This window comes from Pezoporus wallicus, unplaced genomic scaffold (genome assembly GCF_028554395.1).
Source record: "Pezoporus wallicus isolate ANWC-B61680 ecotype Strahan unplaced genomic scaffold, APGP_CSIRO_Pwel_v1 scaffold_6446, whole genome shotgun sequence".
Taxonomy (NCBI): domain Eukaryota; kingdom Metazoa; phylum Chordata; class Aves; order Psittaciformes; family Psittacidae; genus Pezoporus; species Pezoporus wallicus.
This window is the reverse complement of record NW_026636264.1, coordinates 3,163,090-3,175,345: the sequence shown is the minus strand read 5'-3', so window position 1 is coordinate 3,175,345 and position 12,256 is coordinate 3,163,090. Positions and strand designations below refer to the sequence as shown.

The window sequence follows — 12,256 nt, the reverse complement described above, 5'->3', positions numbered from 1 at the left end:
CTGCTGCTCAGTAATGTATCTGTTCTCATCATGTGTTCCATATCTCTCTTGCTTACTTCTGTGCTCCAGTTGTACTGGGCCACCTAAGGAGCTTTGTCAGTGTGGGGCTGGAGGAAAATCAGTAGGATTTCAAAGTTGTTATGCAGAACAACATTTCTTTCTTTTTTTTTTTTCTTTGTTGTTAGGCACTTGGATGTGTGCTTCAGTCTTATTCTGTATATTTCTAATAGAATGAAATTTAATAGGAATTCAAGTTTTCTTTCTGCATGTCTACCTTTTGGTCGTGCTTTGCAGATTAGTAAAAGCAGTGTTACAGCATCATTGTGTGCATATACAGGTGGGAAAGAGGCTGAGAAGTTGGGATCATGCAATAAATATGAAAAATTGTTTCCTATATATGTGTATATACATGTATTCCCACATACCTTATACATTCCCTTTGTATGTATTGCTAAATAATGATGTGTACCTAATGTCTGGGAAATGTTGGTGATGGCAGTATTTTTTTTTGCTGATGTAGGATTAGAAAGTAAATGAATGTTAAGAGGCTCAGAGAAGAGCATAGAGAAACTGTATTTTCTCTATGTAATCTCAGGAAGAATAATGGAATGATTTGGGTTGGAAGGGACCTTAAAGATCATCTAGTAAGAAACCAAAGGAAAAGCTGGAACTGTTAACAAGTGTGTTTAAGAACTGTTACTGGAAAGTTATATCTTACTCTGAAGTTGGATGTTTTTTCTTGCTTTATTTTTTTCTTTAAACAGCAGATCTGGAATGGACGCGAGTCCTCTGGGAGGATTAGGACTTTCTGAACATACTCCTGGTCTGCTAGGGAATACCACCATGTCAGCAGGTCTTGCAAATGTAGGAAATACATTTGGAGGCCCACCAAGTTCTTTAGTTTCTAGGCCTAATAAATTTCAAAGCTCACCTATAGAAGATGATGATGATGTAGTTTTTATTGAACCTGTACAACTTCCGCAAAACTCTACGTCACTGATAGCAGATCAAAGGAATGCTGCTTTTACATCATCAAAAAATGAAGAACTTCAGGGGCATGATTGCAAAATGCTTTCTCCTCCAAAAGATTTAAATTCTCAAAAGGGGAGTGTAAGTGAAACTATTATTATTGATGATGAAGAAGACATTGAAACAAATCGAGGACAGGAGAAGAATGCTTCCAGTTTTAATGAACGAAGACTTCCAGAGTGTAAAAATAGAACCAATGATACGGAATTCTCACCTTCCAGTTTTTCAAGAAGTAAGGTAAATTCAGGAATAGGTAATAGTGGTATAACCACAGAACCAGACTCTGAAATTCAGATTGCTAATGTTACTACATTAGAAACAGGTGCTGTGAGCTCTGTGAGTGATGGTCACTTAGAAAATGCCGAAGGGCGTGACATGAACTTAATGATTACACATGTAACCTCACTGCAGAATGCCAGCTTGGGAGATGTATCTAACGGACTGCAGTCAAGTAATTTCGGTGCTAGTATGCAAACATACACCCCATCTTTGACTTCACAGACCAAGACTGGTGTAGGACCTTTCAATCCTGGTAGAATGAACGTGGCTGGAGATGTATTTCAAAATGGAGAATCTGTGACTCATCATAATCCGGGTAAGTTGTTATTCTCAACATTTCCTTGAAAGCTGAAAGTAAATAATAGAATGTTTGATTAAAACTCTTTTTGTTGTATATCTCTGTGCAAATAGCAGTATATTGTCTCCTGATTTAGCCAGTAAACAGATATTGCTGAAAGCCAAATGGGGCAGCCATAAATGGTCTTCTGGAATTGCTATTCTACAGAATTTAAGCTTTCACATGAGTAATTTAAAATCTTCCAGGTTCAAACATATACTGGTGCTCTTCTGCCCTGTTAGGCTAAAAGTGGGGAAAAAAGCCAAATCACCACCTTTGCTACAGGTTTAACTTCAAACTACTTAGGGTAATTTTAAAATCTAGGTGCAATAGATCCTTGTTAATTTGTGATTTCTTAACTTGTCCGTATGCTGATTAAATTACATGTGTTTGGGGGTGTTTTAACTTGTGTTTCAGCAGATACAGCTTTTCTTTTTGGTCATATACTACCAAATGTATTTTTGCATAAGCATTAATACCTTTCATATTGTATTATGGAAACAGCAGTATGAATCCAGGCTTTAAGTTGGATGTTAACAGGTGGGTGTTTTGTGTTAAATTTGAAACTGAATTCAAAATTTGACTCCTGAATTTGAAAGCTGCTATTATACTTTGGATATCTGTCTGAATAATTTAGGAAATCAGTTCCTAATCTTTAAAACCAACATTCCCACTATTGCTAGTTGATCTATTAGGCATGGGGTATGATTATTGCTTTATCACAGATGGTCAACTAGTTGAGGATGAGAAGCATTTGTTACCTTAATGTAGTGCCTTTATTTTTTTGGGCAAAGTGCATGGTAAGAAAAATGTGATAGACTTGGACCATAGCAGTATTGAAATAGATTGAGTTTGGAGTATTGTCTGGAAGTACTTTTAGGGACTTGATGAAAAAGACCCGCTTTGAGGAAGGGAGGGAAATGTGGATTTACAAGTGGATATGAGATGTATTTCAAGATGTAAATATATGGGATTTTTTTTCATGGTTGTGGGCTTTGTATGTGAAAAATAAACAGCAGTAGGTTCAAAAGCAAGCAGGAAAGGCTGTCATAGATAAGAGGAAGGGAGAAAAACACCAAACAAGGAATTAAAAAAAAACAGAAGACTAAACAAGAGGAGGGAGGGAAGACGGCTATAGTGGAAATGGCTTTTATGCAAGAAAAAGCCTGAAACACGGTAGGTGCAGGTCATTTGAGTTTTTGTACTTGTATCTTGAAACCTTTCCACCTTCCTAAGTTTCAAGTTTCTTCTTTTTGCCTGGAAGATGCTTCCTTTTCTCCTAGAAGATCTTGTCAGTAGCAATTAACCCTGCCTGTTAGAAACTTTGATAGGAAGCAGTTGATCTTAATCATGTCTAATATATTCTGCACAATACAAGTCTAAGATTGCTAAGGATAGATTCATCTTTTCTGGATCAGTGATGTTCTATCTGTTCTGCTTTCCAGATTTCTAAAATACTTCCAGTGGATGTGGAGACTTCTGCTTAGTTAATTTAAGCCCACTGATGATAAAAATACTTCCATTTATATAATTTGAAGATCATAGGTTAAAAAACATTGCTTACACTTCAGAAATAGGATGTAAGAAGATGGGTAGCAAACTTTTTTTCCAGATACCACAACTTTAGGGATTTGCTAGTTAGCGTTTGTTTAACATAAAAACTTTATGTAAGGACTTAATACATCAGTTTACAGAGCAGCTTTGCAAATCTTGGAACTGGTCCGTTACCTGAAGACATTCTTGCTTACATCTTGGACAAAATTCATTCTTGTTTGTTTCCTGTGTAGAGGATTTGAAGCCTTGAAGTTGCAAACATGAATTGTTTCCTGATTATTCCCCCCTTTTCTCAGTTGCACAGGAATTGGGATGTGACGTTTACATGTTGTTAGAAAAATAGCAGATGAGATTTCTTGATCAGGGAATTGGTGGAGTCACCATCCCTGGAGGTATTTAAAAGATGTGTAGGTGTAGTGCTTGGGGACATGGTTTAGTGGTGGACTTGGTAGTGCTAGGTTAACGGTTGGACTCTGATCTTAAGGTCTTTTTCCTACCTAAATGATTATATGATTACATATGTGGTTTGGAAGATTTCTGGATCAGTCTGTTCCCCTTAGCTAAGTGTCTCCGCTGTATGGAAAGTAGTATCTGCATAACAGAAACTTCTGTCCAACCCATTAATTCAGAACCTGGGGTTCCCAGTAAGCATTGGGAGTACATCTGATAGAATGGTTTTGATTGGAAAGGGACCTTTAAAGATCATTTAGTCCAGCCACCTTGCCAGAGATGTTTTTCTGAATGTAATCCTGTTTTGTGCATCAAAACTGTTCCAACAACAGAACCAACAACAAAACCTAGTGAACTGAGGATGGATTTCAGAATTGCCTTGATCTGAACCATGTCGTTATTAATGCAGATGTGTCTGAAGGTTTCAGGAGCAGCATATCTCTGTAAAACTCTCCTCACCTCTGCCCCATGTGTGATTCTATGATTCTGTGTTGTGTTGTTGCAGGGTTTTTTTGGGCCTGTTTTTTTTGTTTTTCAGTTTTTTTTTTAAAGGCATAATTTCATTGAACCATTTTTTCAAGATGGCTCTGCAAGTAAATGTGTTGGTATGAGTAAGGAGTAATTTTATAGCAGATTTGAGCAGGAAAAAGTGGAAAAGAATGGGAACACCCTGAACAGCCATTGTAGTAAGAATGGTTTAAAGAGGAACTTGTGTTTTACCTCCTTTCCCTCTTAGTTCCAGCTCTTCTGTTTGCCTGTGAACATTACACTGGGTAAATTCCCAATTTGTCTTACATGTTTGAGAAACAGGGCATCCTTTACAGCTGCAAAGTCACAGTGGTAAATTATTGTCTACTTGCTAAGGAATGCATGTTTTTTGTTGTTCTTGGGTTCCTAGAATTTTGTTCCTAAAATTAATTTAAAAACCCACTTTGGGAAAGAGGGGACTTTAGGAAATAGTATGAGGAAAGGGTTCCTTCTATGTAATGAATGATTATGGACCGAGATAATGTCTCTTAAGAATAAAGCTTGGGCAGTTGCTTAAGCTTGTAGGTTAAGGTTTTTGTTACCTGAAGTTACAGAATTTAAAATTACCTTTTTTATATTTGCTTGTTAATACTAGTTGTAATAACACTCTAGGAATACGCTGAATTACTCAGACATTCAAGGCTTTAGTGTTTTTATTTAGTTACATTAAATACTGTATTTACTCAAAAGTAGTAGGACAAGTACTATCCAGTACAGTAATATTTATGCAGGCGTTTACTATTCAGTAAGTAACGGTGAGGTACTGTTCTAGATGCTGGAAATAAAAAGCTTGAAAGGTAAGTGCCAAGTGCTGTGACAGTGTTTGGGATAGCTATTGAAAATGTTTTTTTTTTTTCCCCAGGTAAATGTATTTTGTAGGCTCATTGATTTCTGCAGAGGGAGACTTGGAACTCCCATGACTTCGCCACTTTTGCACGTTAAGTGGTATTCATTGCATTGAAAAGCTTACTGAGGAAGCCAGGAACTCTTACAGGAATTAATGACATTCATGCAGATCCGAGATGTGGAGCCACTGTGCTTGACTCTAACTGCAGTATAGTTCTCTGGCTACATACTGGACTAGGAAATGAGTATGGGGAACCCCAATTCTAGGGTTTATCACAGAGGCCAGACATGTGATGTTTGTTTAAAGCTTTAGAAAAAAATAACTAATGAAGATCTAAGATCTCACGTTTTTGTAGATTTGCGGAGTTTGTATCTTACACCTTAGCTTGGAAATTCTGTTATCTGTTCGTCTTCTCTCTTTTCTGTTTTGTTGGGTTTGTTTGTTTGTTTGTTTCTGTTGTTGTTTTTTTTTGTTTATTTTTGTTGTTGTTGTCGTTTTCTGGTTGTTTTTTTTTGTTTGTTTTTTTTCAATTGCAGTTTTGTTTGCCTGGAGATAAAAATACCAGTTTGCAAATCCATTGCCAGTGAATTGAGGCCTGCAAAATTTGTCACTAGATGTAGAATGGGACCATCCTGAAATTTGTTCATGTTCCAAAGCTTTGTAACAATGGAGACTGGTACTATCAAGTAGCATTTTACGGGAAAATGATTTCATGCTCGTATATTTGTGACTATTATATCTCTCTGTGTATATATATATATTTATGTACGTTTCTCTTCATTTAGTTATGTTTGTTTTTTTTCTTGAAGATTCTTGGATATCCCAGTCAGCTTCCTTCCCTAGGAATCAGAAGCAGCCAGGTGTGGATTCATTGTCACCTGTAGCATCACTTCCTAAACAGATATTCCAGCCTTCTGCCCAGCAGCAGCCTTCTAAACAGGTTAAAGTCACATGTGCAAACTGCAAAAAGCCTTTACAAAAGGGACAGACTGCGTATCAGCGAAAAGGATCAGCTCACCTTTTTTGTTCTACTACCTGCCTCTCATCTTTCTCACACAAACCCACTCCAAAGAAACTTTGTGTTATGTGCAGAAAGTAAGTAATTTTAAAATTTTGTTTCATATTAGCAGCTAAATCCAGTAATACTTGAGATTCTCATGCATGAATGAGATCTGTTCCATTAATGGTACAAAGTCTGACTATACAAGTACTTTATATAGTGTCACTTTAATGTTGTTTGGAAATGTTGTGCCTGCTGTAACAAAAGTACCAGGTTTTAAATTTGTAGTATGGCAGATGGTTTCTATGAAAGCTAATGCACTAAAAATTACTGGGGTTTTGTTCTTATATCCTCGGACAAGATACATTTTCTATATCTTTAGTCCTTTATGAGAAAAAGTGGACCTTGTGTTGTATAGAAAGCATTCATTTTGATAGATGAAGATAAAAAAAACCCAGAGGCTTTCAAAGAAGGGGGAACTGATGCTTGCAAGAAGCTCAGAGAAAACTGGGAGCTCTTCCACTGTTGGCAGTGTGGAGAAACCTTAGATGTTCCCCATAGTTAGGGGCAACTATGGCAACTTTTGAAGAATGACAAGCATACCTACATAAATAGCATAGGAATTACTATAAGAAGGGAAGTATAGGAAATACCTGGCATTCTCCTCGGTGTTTACAGCTTTTAGTCACTTGTGTTACTTCATGACTTTACACTTGTGTCCTTTGATGAAAATTAATATGTGCTTTGATACAAGTTAATAGTGTTTGTAAGTCCTGGTGGAATCTAGCCAGAAACTGTAAGCCCCTCAGGATGGGAGCTGTGGCTTTGTTTTGCAGAACAGAAGTGGTAACATTCCTTAACGCAAATCCTTACTAGCATGCCAAAGGGTAAGCCAAAATCTGCTTATCTTCCTTTGATGGAAGAATATCCAGGGGTGGTACAAGTTTATTTTCAAGGAAAATTTACTAGGGAAGCATACAGAATTTTTCCAATGTTTTCTACTCATCCTAGTTTTAGAGCTCCTAGGTATGGGTTGTCTGGGTTATGTCTTTTCCAACTGGTGATTCATCATGATGTCAAAAGACTTCCAGATGTGCCCAATTTTATATTTATTCTGCCTAATAGCATTTTCTGATGTCAGTAGTAGTTTTTTTGCTCAGGCAAAAGGGGGATGCTTTTATTTCTTCTCCTTACTGCTTCTTATTTATGATACTCAATAGTTTGGGATTAAGAGCGAAGCTACCTTAGAAATGACCGTAGAAGTTTGGGAGAGCTGATTACAAAGCTGCGCTGACAAGCATGGTGTTAGTGACTTCGCTAAGTTTGCAGCATGTGCAGCATAAAATTGAAGGTCGAGGAAATCCAAAAGCAACTTCAGTGAACAACAGTGTAAATAAGTTTGATTAGAATAAGCTTTGTTTTATTTCAAATTACTTTTATTGATGGTTGTATGTCTGCATTTAATTGGTGCAGTTTCATGGGCAACTGCATGAACTGTTCAGGTAGTTCAGAACTTTAATGATGAAATTAACTTTTTAAAAATTTTAAATGCTAGACTTCTAGGTAAGTTTGTGGTAGGGTTTTAAGCTTTTTGATTGTATTTATGAGAAAACAACCTTCTCTCATCCTGTCCAGAGATTAATATTGAAAATAGTGGGAATTCTGTAGAAATAGAGACCATTTCTTGCCTTTTACTATATAGCTGAATTTTTATATAAATTGAAAATATAGCTTTTGTGTAAAGTTGCAAAAGGTTCAGAGTTATTTTTTTACTACTGCAAGTACTGCAAGTTCTATGTTTTTCCTGTGTAAAATCCCATTTTTTTGTTTGGTTTGTCCCTTTCCCTCCCCCCATTACGTCATTCCAGACCCAAGTGACACTAATGCAACATTAGGCACCCGTTGTGGTGAACTCAACCTTATTTAAAAAAAGTATCAAACTTAGTGTTGGACATGTCGCTAACAAGTCTACACCCATAAAACTGGTCTGAAATATTAAAATGAAGAACAAATCTTACAAGATGTTAAATTTTCTTGTTTAAATATATATATGTATATATTTACACACAAGAACACTAGAGTTTTTTTTTTTGTCTTTCAGAGATATAACAACAATGAAAGGTACCATTGTTGCGCAGGTTGATTCAAGTGAGTCTTTCCAGGAGTTTTGCAGTACGTCGTGTTTATCCTTCTATGAAGATAAACAGAATCCCTCAAAAGGAGCTTTGAATAAATCACGATGCACCATCTGTGGTAAACTAACTGAGGTCTGATCCACTTTTTTTTATCTTATCTTTCTCGGTAATGACAGTATTAATAACTTGAGTTCTGAAATAAGAGAACTGAAAATAAGTTTAAAATCTGATTCAGTGTTTTCATATACAGTGAATTATTAAGATATGCAGGCTTAATATTCGTGAAGAGCAACTGAAGAAAGAATTCAAAGAGGTTAATACTTGATTTTTGTTTCAGAAACTTTTGCTGATTGTTACTGTTGACAGTTTAATTTAGGTGTAGAATGTTATAACCCATATCTCACACACAGAAGAATTGCTGTGGAGAAAGTCAAGATTTACTGTAGTATCTACTTTTTTGACTGTATGTTTTGAAAGATTGTGCAAATTTTAGAGATCTGTTGAATATACAAAATTTAAAGTTCTTGTAGTAACTTGATGTCATTACTGAGCCCACCATCGTTTGGCCTACTTCTTTACACGGCATGTATGTCTGGGTAGTCTTTATATGGCATGTTAGCCTGCTAACCGAGTATCTAACAAATTTGTGTACACTGACTTGCTCTAATGTGAAATTATTACATCCTTCCCAGTTACCTTTGCTTCTAGGCTGCATGAGCAGATGGGTCTGAGAATTTTTTCCTAGAACTTTCAACACAACAGAAACACCAGTTTATGTTTCTGTATTTCATGGTCATTTCAAGTGTATCTGTTCTGAAATAGCTAGTATGATCTTATTTTAGTTACTGTGCTTGAATGTAAGATTTGCAGTTTGTCTGGTAGTTGCAGGCTACTTTGTGCTTGTGTGGTGATAGAATACTTTTTTTAACTTTTGTTTTTTAGATTCGTCATGAAGTTAGCTTTAAAAATATGACTCATAAGCTGTGCAGCGACCATTGCTTCAATAGATACAGGATGGCAAATGGTTTAATAATGAATTGCTGTGAGCACTGTGGGGAGTATTTACCCAGCAAAGGAGCTGGAAACAATGTTCTTACTATTGATGGTCAGCAGAAAAGATTCTGCTGTCAGAACTGCGTTGGTGAATACAAGCAGGTAATTATGGTAATTACTTATCTATAATTTAAAGTTAGAGACATTGATAGTTCTTAAATTTATCCTGTTACGTATAAGATGGTTTCACTTCTTATTAGAAGTCTTAACTAACAAAGACTTCTGAAGATAAATTAATGCCACTGAGAGCAAACTAGCTGTAATGGACCTTTTACTGGTGGCATTTTTTGATGTTGCTATAATAATACCTGTTTGTTAATGAAAATATTGAAATGAAACCTTTTGTTAACTTCTGTTTCTTTCTAATGGGCATATCACAAGTATACTGATTGCAAGCCTGACACACAGTCTTACTGGTCCTTCAGTGATGTTCTCTTTTAGGTATAAAAGCTTGCTTCTATGCAGTTTAAACATTCAAAAATGTTCAGGCCATACAGATTACACATTGCAGTGAGTGTTCTAACTGATCATGCATTGGTTGTGTACATGTACTAAATCTGATCTCCTTCAATGTCACAGCATTGTATTTCAAAATTTTCTACTTTCATTCTACCATGTGTTAAATTTTGTGATTTGGGTTTTATTTATGTGTAAGACAATTAAGATAGTAATAGTGATTGTGGTTAAAAATAATTCCAAATCAAGAAATCTGATGCTGATGTCTTTTACATATTACAGAGCCAGCTTAGCTCTCAGTCATTGCTAATGCTGTCTGTAAGGTTTAAATGTTATCGGAGTATTTATGGTGTAACAGTATACCTCTAAAATATTAAATTTGGATGGGAGATATGCAGTTTGGGGCTTTTTTTTTTTTTTTTTTTTTGCTTGGTACATTCTGCCCTGTATTCATAGGGACAGTGTTACACAAAAGTATTGTTTTACTAGCAAGAAATTTCTTTATCTGATTTTGAGATTCACACTTGAATGTGTGAGTGGCCCCTGTGCTGCACATTGCTTTGGGTTCTTTCTTACTCTTTCCTTTTCTCTTGGATCATTGGTTTCTTAAAAATGGGAGTGCAGTGCTGAATGTTCTTAAGTACTTCAGTGTTGCCTAATGTGTCTTTGTATTTTCTCTTTGGGCATTCAGTTCTCATGCTTTTGGGGATGGCTGTTCTGGTGTGTATGCAGTGTGCAAACAGCGCATCTGGAAACATGCATATGTAAACAGCATAACTGAAAACGTAACATAAGCATTATTCTTTCATCACAGCTATACGAAAAGGGACAGGATAGGTTTCCAAGATACTAGAAACATAGGCATGCCCAGAAGCCATGGAAAGACTCGAAGAAACGTTGAATACTGTCTCTTGAAGAAACAAAAAGACATGAGATTAACTTTGAACTTGACATTCCCACACAACCAGTATAACATGCAGTGCACATGGAATTGTGACATGAACATGGAATTTTGAGAGGTTGAATGATAAATCTGTATTTAACTCATTACAGACCGTACTCCATTTTGTTAGAAACTGTATTTTGTGTTTAGATGTGTATTTGCAAATGTGAAGGGTATGGGTAGCAAGTTACATGTTCTGGTTTGATTTGGGGAGGAGCAGTTTATAGTACAAGGAGTCTTCACAAGTAGTGTTGGGTATCCTGCATTATTATGTTGAGCTTTCAAAAAACCTTAAAAATTGAGACACACTGTTTTGGTGTATCCAATTCTGATAGCAGAGTTTATTCAAGCAAGTTCTTAATTCTTTTGTGGAAATATTTGTTGCTGGGCAGCCGTAATAGGCTGTGAGAACCTTAATTATAGTGCTCATCATGTGCATCTGGTTTGGACTGGTGATTAAGTGTAATTCTTAACTGGTAGGATTCAAATGTTCCTAGAGTTTGGGGGTTTGAGGGTATTTTTGATAGTAAGAGAAACTCAAACTGTCAAGTTCTGTAGTGTATGTTGTAGGATTCAGAGTTGCTCAGGACACAATTATTGGAGAATATTTAGCTGTCTAGCAGGAATTATTTAGGTTTGAACTTCCTTTTACTTTAAGGGGTTTGGTTTTTTCTTTTTAACTGAATGTTTTCAAGGAATTCTGCGGTTTTTAAAAAAGGAATTCAGACTTCAGAAAATGTCACTGCCAACTCACTGGGCCACAGTGGTAAACTGTAGGTTGCTTTTTTCAGTTGTAACAGTGTTTCTTGGAATTCTTTTAGATCTTGCTTTTAAAAGAGAACCGGTGAAGGAGAGAACGTGGGAGAGTTGCTATTACACACTGAAATAAACCCGATGGAATTGATAATACAGGAAAAATTGATGTCATTTGATTACAGCATTGTTTTTACAATGATTGTGTGTCACAACAATTTTAGCAAATGTTTTTATTACAAACAGTTGTAAAATATGTAGGTCTTGCTAGTATCAGCTTTGTATTAAGCAGTTTATATTGTACATGTCATGCTTATCAATATGCTATATATCTGTAGTAGTAATAAAACTGACTCTTATGACATGTAACTATCTACTTCATCTCTATTTTCTTTAAATAAATATTATACTGATTTGACCAGTTAATTTTCAGTAACTTATCATGGACATTTTTTTTCTTCCTGGAATGAGAAATTTAAAATTGTGGATAATAAAAATTACTGTGGCTCTCAGAATGGCCACTTGGGTGCAGATAATCCATTAGCTACAGAGGGTTTTGTTCCTCTGCTTTAGACTGTTGGTGGGAGTAAGAAACAGTATTATTCCTGGGATGGGGAGAAGTTTTCTTTCTGAAGTGTCTGAGTCACCTTTCAGGGTGATAGATGCACTTAGTTTTCTATGTACCAGTTTTAGAACCTGCTTTAAAACTGGACTCAATGAATCTTGAATTTTGCATCATGTTTTCTTTTCTGTGAGGTGATAGTGTTTTCTCACTGAAAACTGCAGTAATTACGGAACTTAAGTTTCTTTCATCTTAAAAAAAACTAAGAAAAAACATGATAAAAATAAACAGATTAATAAATTGTGTAAGGGGGTAAAAAAAGACAAAGGC

The 12,256-nt window shown here is 35.9% G+C and overlaps 1 protein-coding gene across 11 annotated transcripts in view; it reads left to right on the top strand.

The window, feature by feature from the left end:
* ZMYM2 (zinc finger MYM-type containing 2) overlaps nt 1-12,256 on the top strand; it is an 84,597-nt gene that overhangs the window by 21,252 nt on the left and 51,089 nt on the right. For 8 of the 11 annotated variants that reach the window (XM_057399676.1, XM_057399673.1, XM_057399668.1 and 5 more), the window contains 4 exons: nt 768-1,624; nt 5,834-6,119; nt 8,126-8,291; nt 9,102-9,314. In XM_057399676.1, coding sequence (XP_057255659.1) covers nt 775-1,624; nt 5,834-6,119; nt 8,126-8,291; nt 9,102-9,314 — 1,515 coding nt within the window. In that variant the 5' untranslated portion in view covers nt 768-774. Of the gene's footprint in view, nt 1-764; nt 1,625-5,833; nt 6,120-8,125; nt 8,292-9,101; nt 9,315-12,256 lie in introns of all 11 variants that reach the window. The other 3 variants (XM_057399677.1, XM_057399678.1, XM_057399669.1) reach the window with 3 other exon arrangements.